General features: G+C 33.6%; 1 protein-coding gene across 1 annotated transcript; it reads left to right on the plus strand.

Moving 5' to 3' along the window:
* Positions 1-1,565: 1,565 nt before the first annotated feature.
* Positions 1,566-16,078, plus strand: LOC127734011 (sialidase-like). Its single transcript, XM_052243551.1, has 8 exons — positions 1,566-1,606; positions 3,717-5,628; positions 7,196-7,249; positions 9,837-9,887; positions 10,848-11,009; positions 13,623-13,715; positions 14,900-14,929; positions 15,524-16,078. Exons 2-8 carry the CDS (start codon positions 3,722-3,724, stop codon positions 15,576-15,578), a joined length of 2,352 nt encoding a protein of 783 aa, XP_052099511.1. The 5' UTR covers positions 1,566-1,606; positions 3,717-3,721; the 3' UTR covers positions 15,579-16,078.
* The last annotated feature ends 1,650 nt before the right edge of the window (positions 16,079-17,728 follow it).

A 17,728-nucleotide genomic window follows, 5' to 3' on the forward strand; every position in this document is an offset into this window, starting at 1 on the left:
TTGGCAATCATACCACATCTCCTTATTTTTATAATAAACATTTAAATCTTCTATCGGAATTTTTGCTCAGTTCAGTTGATTTTAATGATGTAGATAGGTGAAAGTCATATATTTTTTTCGTTCAGTCGAGTGTTGATAAACGATTAGACTAAAAAGTGGAAGAGGGGTGCGGGAGTGGCAAATTCTAAAAAATTAAAAGCAAAATATGAAATAGAAAGAACAAGTTCCTTTTCTTTGTTATAATGGTTAAGTAGTTTTCATTTTTTATATTCAATAATTTGTTTTTTTCTAAAAAAAATGGGAACCTTTTCCACCCCCCAGCTCATACGCCCTTGACTTTAAGCATACACTTTGTTTCAATATCTGAAGTCCAGTCAACCAAACAATGTTTTCGATATAATAGAGATTTTCAATATCGGAAATTTCAATTGATGTCTATGTGTGTTAATCTTTTGTATTATGTTGCTAACCTGCTGACTTTTACTGATCTCCTGACTTTATTCATATCTTTCAAATATGTTATTTTATATCAACCCATTAAGAAAACAGAAAATTGTCCAAAACTTCAGGTATATCAAAACAAATCAATGCCCATTTATACTGGTAATATAAACGAAAAATGAAATAAGCATGATTTTTAAGTTGTAAGGACAATGAACCCGTTAAAAGGTTTATGGTCCACAAGTCCCAATGTATTTAAATTGTTGTGAAATCAAGTAAAAATTACTATAACAAGGTTTTGGTCCTTCCTGTCCCTCTTATTCACATAAATGTTCAAAATAAAAAAGGTCTACACTGTGAATTTGTAAGGAAAAAGGACAACCGCTGCATATTGACCAACACCAGGGAGATGGAAATCTATATGATTTATTCGCCAGCCATCAGATCTTGGGGTCATCCGAGATGACAGTACTTCTGTACTTTGATTATGGTTAGCTGCCACATATGTTTACAATGCCGTTAAATGCAAAGTTCCTTACACGATTTAATCTCCTTATAACAGTCATAATTGCTTCCGCATTCCTTAAAATTACCGTGGTATATTGTGCACTGGACACTTAGCAATAAACTTTCATCAATCAGCTGTTACGTACCTATAAAAAGATTTTATGACAAGTTAAAGGATAGTCTCTATTGTAACACAAATGTCCGAAAACAGACACAATCATTTATCATTTACCGTGCCAAAGTTCATTTTAAGGTTCTAACATGTATATATCAAACTTGTACAGAGTACAAATCTGTTCTACATTGTAAAAAAAGTTGTACCTATATATGCTTTCTAGTAAATAAGAATATTTGTCATCGTCAGAAATGAATGAGGCACGAAGAAGGACACATTTGCAGAAACGATTACTACCTTGTAATATTTTTTTCCATCAGTATTAGGATTAAAATCGTTCAATATAATACGTTTCTCTTCTGCTTTATTATAACTTAAAAGAATACATACAGTGCGATGTTAAATGATTCTGAAATTGAGTGTCCTTTTTGTGACAAAAAGTTTTGTTTATAAAACATCAAAAATAAAGCAATTAACCGACAAAAAAAATTTGAACGATGAAGACAGCGGTTGGAAATCTGGTTTTTCTTTTTGTGTTGTGGGGTAAGTGTTTTACTTATTATTTTATGTTAATGCTTGAAGCGCTGTTAACATATCTGCATCAAAAGTAATCATTGACGAATGACAATATATGCAATAAAAATGTTTGTCCTTGTGTGAATGGCTTTCTGTGGGTTTCTATTCACAAAATTTGGTTGTTGTTCATCTGTATTGAATTTACTAGCCTAAGTATTCAAACTGCAGTTGATCAAAGATTTTGCAACACTGTACGTACACCTCATCATTTTTGACTTGTTTGACTGCACGGATACGTGCTCGTCTTTACCTTGCTACATGGTACGGACACCTGTTAATCGTGGACTTTCGAGACAACACGGACAGACGCTTATTAATGACTTACTGGACTACACGGACATCAGCTCATTATTGACTTGCTAGATTGTACCGACACTTACCTATCGATGGACAGCAGTTTATCGTTAACTTTTTAGACTGCACGGACATCTCTTGATCTTTGACTTTCTAGACTGCATATACACATGCACATCGTTGACTTGGTAGACTGACCTTACCCTTATTGATATTTGACTTTACACCAAATCCATTGGATGTTGGATGTGTACCGATTGATATTTCAGTCTTTGATGCATGATTTTTTTTAGTAGTTATTATTGGCTTTGAACTAGCTGTCAGTAACTGCGAGTACTCTCCGACCTGTACTTAGTGTCTTTTTGTTGTCGGGATGTATAAGTACCCTGCCACGTCCACTCTGTGTTTTTGGTAGATGTATTTCTGCTGTTCTTATGTTGTACTGTTACACCACTGTCCCAGGTTAGGGGAGGGTTGGTGCGCCTTCTTACTACCTTAACACTGCCATATTCTGTATGTATGTGCCTGTCCCAAGTCAGGAGCCTGTAATTCAGTGGTTGTCGTTTGTTGCTGTATATCATATTTGTTTTTCGTTCATTATTTTGTACATAAATCAGGCCGTTAGTTTTCTCGTTTCAATTGTTTTACATTTGTCATTTGGAGGCCTTTTATAGTTGACTATGCGGTATGGGTTTTACTAATTTTTGAAGGCCGTACAGTTACCTGTAGTTGTTAATTTCTGTGTCTTTTGGTCTCTTGAGAAGAGTTGTCTCATTGGCAATCATACCAAATCTTTTTATTTTTATATACACGGATACCTGTGCATCGTTGACTTGGTAGACTGCACAAACTGCTACTCATCGTTGAATTGCTTTGCTGTACGGACAAATGCTAATAAATTAAACTGCACGAATTGCTGTTCGTCGTTGCTTTGCTAGATTGTACAGACTCCGGCTCGTCTTTCATTTGCTAGCACTGCACGGATATCTGCTCATCGTCAACTTGCTATACTACAATGAGAGATCCTAATCGTTGATTTGCTAGACTGCATGAAGACCTGCTCATTTTTTACTTCCTACAATGTACGGACACCTACTCATTAGTAAGTTGCTCCTCTTCGTTGACCTGCTTGATTGCATTGAAACCTAGTCATTTACTTGGTACGCCGCACAGAAAACTATTTTTCGCTCACCAGCTAGACTGCACGGACATTGGCTCATCGTTGAATCGATTAAAAAAAAACTCGATTATAGAATATTTTTTTAAGATTTCAGTTTCAAAAATATGCAGAAAATAGAAAAAAATATTCAGCGTTACTCACTGCTGTTGCAGGCATTTTTTTTTTTACACAATTGCACATTTCACATTTGTTAAAAAGTTTTTTTTTCATCAAATTACATCCACTACAATTTACAAATTTGCATTAAAAGTAATTCATAAATGGAAGAAAAGTAGACAAAAATGACCAAAACGAAAAACGTCAAAAAGACAAGCAACTGTTACAGTCCTACACACTCTACACTGTAAATTAATGACTGAGAAACAGAAAACCGACTGAAACAACTTGGGTGATTTTTAAAAGCTGCATGTACACTTTAAGGATTCACTTTTTTATGAATATTTGGATATAACTTTTCGTAAGAGTGATTGGACCGAAATTGTAAAACAGAAGTCATATTGAAGTGCAAGATTAAAATAAAACTACAAATACAATCAGATCGATTTCATAGAGGTGGGAACTATATAAACAATTTTTACTATACAGTGTGAATCTTACTTGCAGAATTAATGTTAATACAACACATTGGGACAAAACCTGTCGAACCCCCAAAAACTGCTGATACCGGAAGTCAAACCTCTAGGCCGGATGATACCGGTAATCCACAAGGTCCCTCAAAGCCAGTAGATACCAACAAACAACAAGGACCTCGGCAAGATGATACCGGAAGGCCAGCATCTAAACCAGCTAATCCTGGTAATCAACAAGAGCCCTCTACGCAAGTAGATACCAGCAAACAACAAGGATCCCAGCCAGATGATACCGGAAGTCCAGCATCTAAGCCAGCTGATCCAATCAACCACCAACCGTCAAAGCCAGTAGATACCAGCAAACAGCAAGGATCTCAGCCAGATGATACCGGAAGTCCAGCAACTAATCCAATTGATCCCAGTAATCCACAAGGTCCACCAAAGCCAGTAGATACCAGTAAACAGCAAGGATCTCGGCCAGATGAAACTGGAAGTCAAGCATCTAAATCAGCCGATCCCATTAATAAACAAGCTCCCTCAAAGCCAGTAGATACCAGCAAACAACAAGGATCTCAGCTAGATGATACCGGAAGTCCAGCATCTAAGCCAGCTGATCCAATCAACCACCAACCGTCAAAGCCAGTAGATACAAGCAAACAGCAAGGATCTCAGCCAGATGATACCGGAAGTCCAGCAACTAAGCCAATTGATCCCAGTAATCCACAAGGTCCACCAAAGCCAGTAGATACCAGTAAACAACAAAGATCTCAGCCAGATGAAACTAGAAGTCAAGCATCTAAATTAGCCGATCCCATTAATAAACAAGCTCCCTCAAAGCCAGTAGATACCAACAAACAACAAGGATCTCAGCTAGATGATACCGGAAGTCCAGCATCTAAAACAGCTAATACCGGAAGTCAGGCATCTATTCCAATTGATACTGGAAGTCCAGCAATTAAGCCAGCTGATCCCATTAACCCACAACAACCCTCTAAACCAGTAGATACCAGCAAACAACAAGGATCTCAGCCAGATGATACCGGAAGTCCTGCATCTGAGCCAGCTGGTCCAATCAACCAACAACTGTCAAAGCTAGTAGATACAAGAAAACAGCAAGGATCACAGTCAGATGATTTAAGAAGTCCAACAACTAAGCCAATTGATCCCGGTCATAAACAAGGTCCCTCAAAGCCAGTAGATACCAGCAAACAACAAAGATCTCAGCCAGATGATACCGGAAGTCCAGCATCTAAGCGAGCTGATACTGGAAGACAAGCATCTAATCCACACGATACTGGAAGTCAAGCATCTAAGCCAGCTGGTCCCATTAGCCCACAACAACCCTCTAAACCAGTAGATACAAGCAAACAGCAAGGATCTCAGCCAGATGATACCGGAAGTCCAGCAACTAAACCTATTGATCCCAGTAATCCACAAGTTCCACCAAAGCCAGTAGATACCAGCAAACAGCAAGGATCTCTGCTAGATGATACTACAAGTCGAGCAACCAAGCCAGCTGATCCCATTAACCAACAACAGCCCTCTAAGCCAGTAGATACAAGCAAACAGCAAGGATCTCAGCCAGCTGATACCGGAAGTCCATCAACTAAGCCAGTAGATACCAACAAACAGCAAGGATCTCAGCCAGCTGATACCGGAATTCCAGCAACTAAGCCAGCTGCTCCCGTTAATCAACAAGATCCATCTAAGCAAGCTGATCCTGTTAATACACAAATTCATTCTAAGCCAGTTGATACCGGCAGTCAACAAGGATCTAAGCCAGACGATATCAGAAGTCAACAAGGATCTAAGCCAGACGATATCAGAAGTCAACAAGGATCTAAACCTGTTGTTTCTGCAGATCAAGCAGCTACTACAGAATGTCCCAATTTACCAACACGATATGAGGAAAATAAACTTATTATCGAATCACAAGACTGTGAAATGTAAGTATAGTAAAATATTGTATAATGAAAATATAATAAAAAAATGAAGGATCTGATTTCAGAATATTTTTAGGACAAATGTAAAAATAGACTGCTTTCACAAATGTATACTTTTCTGAAAGGAATGTAATGTAAATATTTTATCACAAAAGGGCTATTAAATTTTCATGGCGAATGAAATATATATATTTAATTTATTTAAGATGTAAATTTTATGGACGTCTGAATTGTATTTTACAAAAACTATTATTTTAAAATAGATTGACTTATCTACATCTTAATTTGCAACTTAAACCCAAACAGTAGGCTATATTTTGATATTCGACGTTAATAATGTACTGAGAAAAACAATTAGACAAATATACAAATCTATTACCAAACAGGTCATATTGTATTTGTGTGTATCATATTTTTCATGATTCTTTGCAATACATGCGACATCAATGAGAATTGAACCTCTGCAATATATGTACCATTAAGACCATGAAAAGACACCACGATGTCAACATTTATTTTCAATGATAGAATAGTTAACAAATTATATTTCAAAATCGGCCTTAGTCTGACAAATAGTAAAGTATTTCAACAAAGACAAACAATAATCTGCCATCAACATACAGTTCGGTCATCTTTATCTCGATTGAATTTCTCATAGTCTGTCCCAACTAGATGTGATGTGTGACAGTACATAATTGGCAAATCATGTTTGTGTCTGTGAACCGCAGGGTGACCTTAACATAACTTTTTATATTAAGGTTAAAATAGGATGTATACGTGTTAATTTATATTTCCACAACTATTATCAATCAACATGATAATTTTCTTGAGATTACAATGTAAAATCTACACTCTAGTTGACAATAATAATAAAAAAAAGCGACAAAAGGAAAATACTTTAAACAACATATTCGTCTACATTCTACATCAAAGATATCAAGGGACCAATCAGAAACTGTAAACGAATAAAAAAGACAACACATTAAAGAAAAAAAAAACCATATAGAAACGACAAATGTAAATCGCTATGATATCTGCGAATAATCAACTGCAAAACACAAATGACGTTTATAATATTTATTATTATCTTACCTCCTATACACTTCTAGGAATATCATTGGTTAAAAGCGACAGCGTGGAAACCGTGTATATTTCATATTGGGTTAGTAGGCGTGGCTTATTTTAATACACGGTTAGTAGTGGTGTTATGTTCCTTTATAAAAAAATAACACTGCGTTAAAGAAAAAATATGAAACGTTTCTCCCAGACAACAGATGAAGAAATTGATGATGAACGATTGAAATAAATGCAGAAAACACATTAAAAGCTAACAAGTTGTTATTGTTGGCATTTGTTTTGGTATAGACCAATGGAAGTAGGTTCCTTATATTGAAGACTTGATCACTTTGATAGGTCACTAGTCTACATGCCACATGTTAAGATAGTCGGAAAGATAAATTCGTTACACAGCTTCGCTCTCACCCAATATGGATTTTCTGACCCCATATATATCGTATTAGGTCACTAGCACACTACTTCGTAACTAATAATACAATGTTAATTTTTACAGTGTGGTAGAACCAGCTGATATTAAAGATATAGACATAGAGAACGATAGGGATAGGTAAGTCAATTATTTTAGAGATAAAACAGAAAAATATTAAGTAAGACACAGTCTATTGAAATGAAATATATGTATTGCATACACATTTATACACAAAAACCAGCCATGATTACCGTTTAAAATTTTTCGCGAGTATAATAATTCCGTCGTTTTTATCGTTGTAATTGCTTTATCTCATCCAAACAAAAACATAAGTTAGCAATCTTAATTAATCAAAATATTACGTATTTGTTTTTAAAAAGATGGGTTGTATAGTAATCTGTTGAGATAATGAGTTGTGTAGAACTAATAATGTGTTGTCGGACTATTTGTTTGTCAAACAATATGTGTCGGACTAATAGGCTTTCGGAATACCGGGTTGTAGAACTAACCCCAATTAAATGACAGAAATAGTTTGATGGCCGAAAATGTATATCCTCAAAATATCCCCTATGAATTATTCGAGAACCAGACAAGCAGAATATTATAAGTTATATGGTTCGCTACTGACCCCCTACGGATCCATAGAGGGTTAGTAAAATCCATAGGGGTGAGGCCGAAGGCCGAATCTCCTATGGATTTTATTCACCCTCTATGGTCCGTAGGGGGTCAGTAGTTAACCGTATAACGAATTTATCGCCCGCGAGACTTTTTTCCGCTGTGTTTTGTAGAGAAATAAACAATTAAACACAACAACATTAATAGATGACGTCACTATTAACAGTAGACGTGACGTCATGAACCCCCTATGAAATTTACTAACCCCTACGGATCCATAGGGGGTCACCACGTGACGGCGTTAAACCAATCACAACGTGATAATTTACCGGCGGTGCGATAATACTGATGATCTAACTATACATGTTCATTGATCCTTTCAGATTTTTTAATCTTGTCTTTTGTCATCATATTAAAGTTAAATACATAACTAAACATTTTTTGCTATCCAGTTATCATTCACTGGAAACTTAGATATAGGAATTCACAAGGTCATGCTTTTCTTAGATTGCTTTTGACGTCTTTACACTAGTATAAAATAAGGCGATTCCGTTTGAGGAATACTCATTGATATATTTGTCTGGAAAACTTTTGGGCTTTAAATTAGCTGAGTACATTTAGATAGGTTCTTAGAAATTATGCTCAGTACGAATGTACTGATCTGATGAATCAAGCATTTTTCAACTGATCGTTAGCTTGTTTTATTGCTGTACTGTAGCACCACTGATCTGATGAATCAAGCACTTTTCAACTGATCGTTAGCTTGTTGTATTGCTGTACTGTAGCACCACTGATCTGATGAATCAAGCACTTTTCAACTGATCGTTAGCTTGTTTTATTGCTGTAATGTAGTACCACTGATCTGATGAATCAAGCACTTTTCAACTGATCGTTAGCTTGTTTTATTGCTGTACTGTAGCACCACTGATCTGATGAATCAAGCACTTTTCAACTGATCGTTAGCTTGTTTTATTGCTGTACTGTAGCACCACTGATCTGATGAATCAAGCACTTTTCAACTGATCGTTAGCTTGTTTTATTACTGTACTGTAGCACCACTGATCTGATGAATCAAGCACTTTTCAACTGATCGTTAGCTTGTTTTATTGCTGTACTGTAGCACCACTGATCTGATGAATCAAGCACTTTTCAACTGATCGTTAGCTTGTTTTATTGCTGTACTGTAGCACCACTGATCTGATGAATCAAGCACTTTTCAACTGATCGTTAGCTTGTTTTATTGCTGTACTGTAGCACCACTGATCTGATGAATCAAGCACTTTTCAACTGATCGTTAGCTTGTTTTATTGCTGTACTGTAGCACCACTGATGAAGGTTATGGGGAGGGTTGAGCGCTCACAAATATATGCCCGTCCCAAACCATGAGCCTGTCATCCAGAGGTTGCCATTGGCTGCTGTCAGCCATGTCTGTTTTTGTTTATTATTTACTAGTATAAAGCAGACCGTTGCTTTTCTCTTTTGATTTGTTTAAAATTTTGTGTTCCTGGGGACATTTGTAGACGGTATTGGTTTAGCTCATTGTTGAAGGCCGCATGCAGGCCGTTGAGTGTTTACACGTTTGTCCTTTTGTCTGGTGCATGGTTATCTCTCTATGACAGTCATACACCATCGCTCTACGTTTATATGAGTTATGATTACTTCTGATGTTACTACTTAATGCAGAAATACAAATAGGTTGATCTGTAGATTTGTTTTTTTTGTTTCTTACATTATCAATCAATCTTACTTTAAATCACATGTTCGAATAGATGTATCATTTAAGAATCGTTAACCCCTAACTTAGGTGTAAAAAGTACTTCTAACCTAATACTCCAGATACAATTTAACACTCGTACGTCACATTTGAGGAAAGAGATTTCACTAGCTATTATTTCCTGATAAGATCCTTATACATTATGTTCGTGTTTATCTTTGAATGCTGCATTATAACTTGAAGGTGGACATTTTTAGTAAGCATGTATTGTCAAGTCGCTGTTGCATGAACGACATTACATTGTAATTCACTGTATATCTCCCGTTATATAAAATATATAAAACAACCTTAATAGTTTATTGAATATAATTATGTTTAAAATTATATGTATTTCAGAGACAATAGAGGAAAAGGCAAAGGAAAGAAATCCAAACCGAAGAAACATCTGTACGTAACACTATTTAGACTATAAACTCACTTCCTTATTCACCTAAAAAATCATTAAAATGTGATGTTTGTCATAAATTAAAAAAATATTTTGATATACACGCATTTACACGCAAAGAAATTATAAAATTCATTAGTTTTTGCTTGTGTATTTGTATGTTGAAGATGAATTATCCCGTCAAGTGATTAGTATTCTAATGGGAACTGACGATGCCCCTTTTATCGCAGTTCTGTTTCTTTACTCTCATCAATCTAAATTTGTAAAATCCCATATTTCTATGTACGTAAAACACCACTCTGCGTATATAATTTGATAAAATTAAGTTTTTATTATTTATAAAAAATACCAGTGTGAAAACTGTCATAAAAATCTCCTCCCAAGTTTTGTTTACTAATTTTCATATTTGCATGTTTATTTTCAAAATGCTCCTGCCCCTACTCCTCCTACTGGCTCTATGATAAGATTTTTTATATAAAGATTTTTATTATACTAAAAAGAAGATTACTATAATACTACTTTTGTTAAATCAACTTGCGTGTCTTTTATGATGGATTAACATCAAATCTATTAAATTTAGTTAGAAACACAACTGAAACTTCGAAATGAACTCTATTCCTATTCTAGAGTTCACAATGATGCCAATGCCGTCATACCAATGTTGTGACTAGAGACTGTGGTCCGTGTTCAGCCATCTATATCTACATTTTTATTCGTGTAAACTCTCGATTCAAAATAATGTTGATTGAGAGATTATGTTTTAGTATAGCGGGTGATAAATTTCAAGTATTAGTTAATTTTGAGAATGAAGCTGGGGAATTAGACCCTCCAACATGTCTAGTCAAAATTGTTAGTAAAACTGAATTGTAAATGACTTCAGAGTGAATTGAATAACCTTGGATTTAGATCAGGTACTTTACTCAATTGCTTATAGAAATTTTTCTCACAATTTTCTATTGTAGGAGAGAATACCGGCCAAAGGCAACATTTAAATATATGAACAAAGGAAACCAACAACTGACAGATGAACCGACAGTTGTATCATCGGGGTCATGTCCAGAATTACCAACTAAACGTGTGGCAAACGCAGTAATAATAGAATTGATTCCAGGTCAATGTGAAATGTAAGTCTTACTGACATTCTCTATACAAAGCTTCAAAATTTATTAAATTTTAATGTCAAAATTTAACGCGGTAATAATAATCATTGTTATATGTTACATTAGTATCCTTGATATTGATATGTCATAAAATGCTAAAAAATAGTTATTTATATGTTAAGGAATAAATTGATATATAAATATTTCAGACATATTCATGACGAGTACTAGTTAAGTAAACTATGAATGAATTAAGAACGAATTTTATTAATTGATTGTTATTTTCGTAAAGTCCAGTGACTAATATTTTCGTCACGACACATTTATATTCATGAGACAGACAAAATTAAAAACGTTAAGTGTAAGAAGTTGGTCGACTGGTACATGTATGAAGAGCAGTCTTTTGGACTAACACAGGAAACAAAAGGCACATAAAATAAAGACACCAGGTTACTTCAAAAATCTTTAATAGTTGATGTGTACAAATGTAACATGTTGATAACAAGGCCCTCTTACATATCAATTACGGTTATAAATATCTTCTATATATTAGAATCGTAAAATTCATTTGATAATTTGATAATAGTTTTTTGTACTGTCTAGTTAATTATAATGTAATTGTTTCAAATTATTTAAAACCAGCAGTTAAATGCAAGAATAGGCTATCAAATACTACATGTTGGCGCATAAAATAACCATTTGTTTTGTTTCCAAAGATTGATTACTTTAACTTTGATATGTTAAGAAACGATGGCAAACCAAACAAAGTATATTCAGAACGAGAAAACTTCCTTTAGCAATATTTGGTAAGGTAAAATAATCGGGGAAAACACCAAACTGCAAACATGGTAGATGTTTTCAATAATACCAGTATTCCACTACAATAGCTCCCCTAAGAAAAGAATTTTTGTTTTATTTGAATACACTGATTTTGTTGGACAGAGGGCTATAGAAGAAGGCTTTACTATATTGCATATGTAATGTATGTTCCATAACAATTTCGAAATTGTCAGGTCCATCAGTTTTTTTTTGCTTGATAATACTCATATATTCGTTTTGGGGATAACGTTTTACGTCAGGTAAATTGTATTCCGACTGGGAACTAAGTGTGCCCCTTTGATCACAAATGTGTTCCATTATTATTATAGGAATAATATGAATCACAGCTTATTGGTAATATGTGATATATTGATATTACACCGTTTGTGTTTAGTATTTTTTTTATCATGTTGCCTACTATACCGGTATTCCCGAGTTAAATATTCTTTTTCGTACAAGGTATAATTCCATACTTTACTTAATGGTTATATTATTTAAAAGTTCATGAACGTCTAAATATATAATTGTTTGTGCGTCTTTGAATTGCTGTCTCATTAAAGTACATATCACGATGTTAAATTCATGTGAAGAGGCGTGAATTATTAAACATGGACTGTAAATTCATGTTAAAAGTTCTGAATTATGAAACATGGACTGTTTAATAATTCACACCCTTTAACATGAATTTGTTAAATAACTCACACCTTTTAACATGAATTTAACATCATGAGATGTATTTTAATAAGATAGCAATTCAAAGACGCACAAAACAGTTATATATATATATATATATATATATATATATATATATATATATATATATATATATATATTTAGACGTTCATGTACTTATATTATATAACCATAAAAGTGATTTTGTCGTTTCATCGATGTTATAATCCATAAGAATTAAACATTTTATTCAAAAACAGAAAAGTCTTATGAAGGTAACATATTTAACATTTTAACTGTGCAAATTGGAGAAATTTGGGGAATTCCTGAAGACGACTTAGCCATCATTTTCAATAAACTTTTCAAATGAAGAAAAAGTCTTTTAAAATCAATAGGAATTAACTATATTTTAGATATTTGCCAATTAAAAGCTGCCAAAAACAAACGTTTACCGAAATGAATGCTTTGCCAAACTTAAGCTAGGAGAAGCAATATATTCTCGGAAGATTGGATCGCAAAGAAAATGTTCATGTGCCTGTCACAAGTCAAAAACCTTGTCAGTAGTTGTCGTTTGTCATATCTTATTGTTTTGATTTTTTGTTATTTGTATAATTTGTTGTTTATAGCAGATTTTTGTTGTTTCTGTTGACTTTATTTTATAATTTTTAGACGCATATCGTAAAGACACCTGTCTATTGTTGAAGCCCTACGTCTGCATGTTGCCATCTGGATGTCTTTTGGTTATTTCTGTCGTTTTGTTGCTGTCTCATTGACGTATACCGCGCTCTTCCTTTTATTCATGGTTGGTCCAGGATACACTTTGTACTTCAGGTCGAAAAGAGCGATTCCAAGAAAATAAAAAGATTGGTTAGCTTTGAAAGTTTAACATACTAGAAAGTTATTAAAAAGTCCTCTTATATCCGGTTTGAAATCTGGTCTGAGAGGTAATACGCCAATACAGTTTCTACAATTTAAAATGCCGCAATGGTTTGTTTTTTTAAATTAAGAAAAGAAGGAAAATGATAATATACTATAAATGGCATGTTTTATATATGGCTAATCCAATTAGATGAAACCATAATAATATATTATATCAGAAAATTGTCAGATAGTAAAATGGATAAATTAATGTTCATTTCATTGCAGAGAACTAGACCTGGAAAAAATTGAGAGGGACGATAAACAGGGTAAAAAAGGAAAGGGAGGAAAAGGCAAAAAAGGCAAAGGTGGAAAGGGAAAGTATGTATATATATATTGCAGATCGACGAAGTCATATCACAAATAAAAACTTTATGCCATTTCAGCTCAAACAAATGAATTCCACATGATGATTCAACTATAATAATTACTTTATAATCCCCCCCCCCCTTTCCCATTTTGATGCAAGCCTAATATTTCTGATACTGTACAAAAAAAAAACAAACAAAAATATCCCACTTCTGTCGGACAACTGATTTATAATAAGATACAACAAATTAGAACAACAAATAACACTTCTGCCAATGGCCGGCCGGAGGATAATGTCTTGTAATTGCTGAAGCATACGGACATCTTCATAATAACCGAAGACCATTTGGGATACTTAACTCAAGATTAATAGCAACAATCAAAGCGCCGATTTCATCGTTTATGTCTTTAAGTAGTACACTGTCTATATAAGAATCATACAAAATCTAATCTTTGTGATACAACTGACGAAAGGCTTCAAATGATTATCTTTATCAACGGGTTGCAATATTTGTATAGATAAAAGTAATGAGTAATATATTCCAGTTGGACAGATATTTGGAATATATTTTACAATAGAATCTTAAGGATGTCATGTGACTTTTACTCCACAGTTTTATAACGCATTCTATATAATTTATGTCTCACCTTTTAAAGGTTCCATATGAATTTCAACAGGACACGGACTGGTACTATATTTCTCACAATTATGATGTGTCATATTTATTGAAAATCTAATCCTTTCAATTTAATGCACATGAAAATAAGAAGATGTGGTATGATTACCAATGAGATAACTATCAATTATAGATAAAAGGTCAAGGATGTGAACAGCTATAGGTCACCGTAAGGCTTTCAACAATGAGCAAACCCTATATCGTAAGCTATAATGTATCTGTACAGATACACGAGGAATGTGGCGATGTCTAACTTGTTTGTTAGCGCCCCTCCCCCAACATGGGTCAGTGGTAGTACAGAACAACAATAGAACAAACTATAAAATCAGTTGAAACGGAGGCTAGAGATTTGTATTATATTTCCAATTAACTACATAGCTGTAATGCGTACAACTTTTTTTGATTACGTTAAGAACCTTTGTATTACAAGCAAAACATAAACAAAACCATACCAAAATAAACTTGAGAATACTGAATATATTTTCTTTTTTTTGTTATATATATATATATTAATTTTAGGAAAAAGAATACAAGACAAGACAAAAAATTGTAAGTTTATTTTGGTTGCATGCTCAATGATTTTAATTTATTTGTTAATTACCTTTTTACACAGTCATGAACTTATAGATTCAAATGTGATACCAGAAAAGCTAGAAACATTCTTAATGTTATTCACTGCACAGGTTCTTTGCCTATCATCTTTGATGATATTTCATTTATTTTAAATCATTAAACATGGAGACAATCTCATGTATGCATTTTATGCTTACTTTGAAATGAGTGTCATTTTGCTCAGTGATATGGGTTATAGTATTAGAACGTACAAAGACATTTACAATTTGTTTAACTGTACTCTTTCCTTTCGGTTATGTGGGTTGACATTATGTGGAAGAGAGTGCTTAACTGGTCAGTTTTCGATATTTGTTAAGCGAATTCTGTTTACCTGAGTCTTGGTTTATCGAATAAATGCTTCGGTTGGCATTAATTCTTGCAAAAGTAGTAAAATAAAGCAAGAATGCTATTCTACTCTACGAATTCACGATTTGATATTTCTATATTGTTAATTTATTATTTTTCTGGTGTTTCTTATTTTTTTTTTCACAAGATATTTGTAAAAATGAAATGTAATTTGCTACATTGTAGATTGGAAATGGTTCCAGCTGTATCATTCAGGTCAAAACCGACACAGCCACTGTGATCTTGAGTCGTGTTTGCACGGACAGCCACTTAATCGAAATGCAAATGTCTTATCATGTTGAATCGTTATTATTCTTACAATGTATAACATATTATTTTCATTTGCTGCTTTTGTACTAAAACTCTTTATCATATTTGTAATTTTGTCGACATGAAAAAAGTACAGGCGCTTTTCATGATGTTATTTTTTTTATTTTTATACTCTTTAGTTTCAACGTTTTCACTTACCAATAATTTACTTGTGAACATTTCAAAGCGAGTTGGCAATGATAATAAAAGAGACAAAAATCTAGAACAGTAACATCATTTTATGATGTAATATAAAACTTAAAGTAATGAATTGTCATGATAACCATCATTCTTAGTAAATTTACACCTAAAGCTCTGAATTATATCTAGTATGCTTCACTGATATATTATCAAACATTGAATGTTTGACATTGAAGCTAAAGACTGTGTGGTAATTTGTATGATATAGAATTATATTTATTCTTTATTGTATTTACTTTTTTTATTTGCACTTTTCGAACATAACGAAAATGCGACCTTATTACGATATACTGGATAACAGATGTACATCAAAGACAAATGAAATTGCTTACTATATCAAAGCTTTCAAATGATGCAAGACATAAGCTCGTGAGAAATTTCACAAAACGAGAAGTTCTTTTGAACCGTGATTTGAATCCGTGAAAAAATATGCCAGTAACAATTTTCATTCAAAGAAGGTACTTCCGGTTTTCAGAAATTAAATTACAATTTTTTTAATCAGGATGGAACGTACTATAATATGGTACTATTATAAACAAGAATACATAACAACAGTTACCGTTATAAACAAACGGATAAGGAGAACGATTGTAAATGAGACAACTATCAACCAGAGACCAAAAGAATTAAAATGTATATTGTATGTAAACATTTAGTAACCGTATAATGAGCTATAAAGGCTCCGGGATAAACAAAAATGCAACCATTTAAAAGAGGAAGCAAACTGTCTGATTTAAACCGATAACATATAAACAAAACACAATTATGGCAGACGGCAACCAACGACCCCACTAGAATAAAGGATTGTTCGTGGTTGATGGCTACATGATATGCGACGTATTAAAAGATTGTTATTTTTAATGAGCAGCCCGATGTGTGCACCAATGGGTACTTTTTACCCATGTGAAGCACCTAAGTACACCCTCGTTTTCTTTGGTAAGATTTGTTTTTCTCAATAATAAGTTTTAATTCAGTTTATTGTTAGTTCGTCTTATTTCTTTTGAGAATGTTGTTGTTGTTGCTTTTTCGACTTCGAAGTTCACTTGGTATTGTTTACATTTGTTTTCCTATTAAATGCTCTCGTGATTAATATCAAATTATTTGAAGTGACAAAAACTTAATGTGAAAAAGAAGATAAAATAGATAAGTTTTATCCAACATACAAATAAGAGTTGTAGATCTTTTATCAGCACAGTTTTCTATAGTCTTGGTAACACAAATCGTCTACAAAAAATTAGAAACTTTAATCTTAGAAGTAAATTTTACTAAATGAATACTTCTTTTGCTTAGAATGTGGTCGTAACATGTACTAGAAACAATACAACCGTTGTTTACATACTTGTGTCAACTATAAATTACTTTGTACATACCGTTTACTAAGGTATATTATTTGGTATGAGGAACTTTTTGTTGGCAAAATATATGTTGAATTGGTATATACATGGTTGAAGTTCTAGTTAGGGTTGGTCTCCGATTGATATCATTATAGAGGTATTTATATATATAATTGACTTTCAAACTGTTGAATTTTAATCCATAGTAGTATTTTCAAATCTGATGTACCGTTTTTAATTTGAGTTAATAGGATAATACAACTTCTACGTTTCTGGTACATACTTAGATACATTCGTCGTTGACGTTTGTTAATATTTTTTGAAAATCAAGGTGCCAACTCAACAACATAATTCTATAGAATAGAGAATGGAAACAGGGAATGTGTCAAAGAAACAATAACCCGACAAAAGAGCAGAAAACAGCCCAAGGCCACCAATGGGTCATCAACGCAGTGAGAAAATCCCGCACTCGGAGGCGAAAATCAGCTGGCCCATAAACAATAATGTAATTGTTCAGCGAAATGGACGCCACACTAAACTCAGAAAC

The sequence above is a fragment of the Mytilus californianus genome, unplaced genomic scaffold, assembly GCF_021869535.1.
Source record: "Mytilus californianus isolate M0D057914Y unplaced genomic scaffold, xbMytCali1.0.p SCAF_3, whole genome shotgun sequence".
NCBI classification, from domain to species: domain Eukaryota; kingdom Metazoa; phylum Mollusca; class Bivalvia; order Mytilida; family Mytilidae; genus Mytilus; species Mytilus californianus.

Bases quoted from the DNA above. Each gene is read 5' to 3' on its own strand.
- LOC127734011 (XM_052243551.1), top strand. From the start codon at position 3,722: ATGTTAATACAACACATTGGGACAAAACCTGTCGAACCCCCAAAAACT. The intron at 5,629-7,195 runs GTAAGTATAGTA...TAATTTTTACAG, and splicing joins GAATCACAAGACTGTGAAAT to TGTGGTAGAACCAGCTGATA. The intron at 7,250-9,836 runs GTAAGTCAATTA...TATGTATTTCAG, and splicing joins ATAGAGAACGATAGGGATAG to AGACAATAGAGGAAAAGGCA.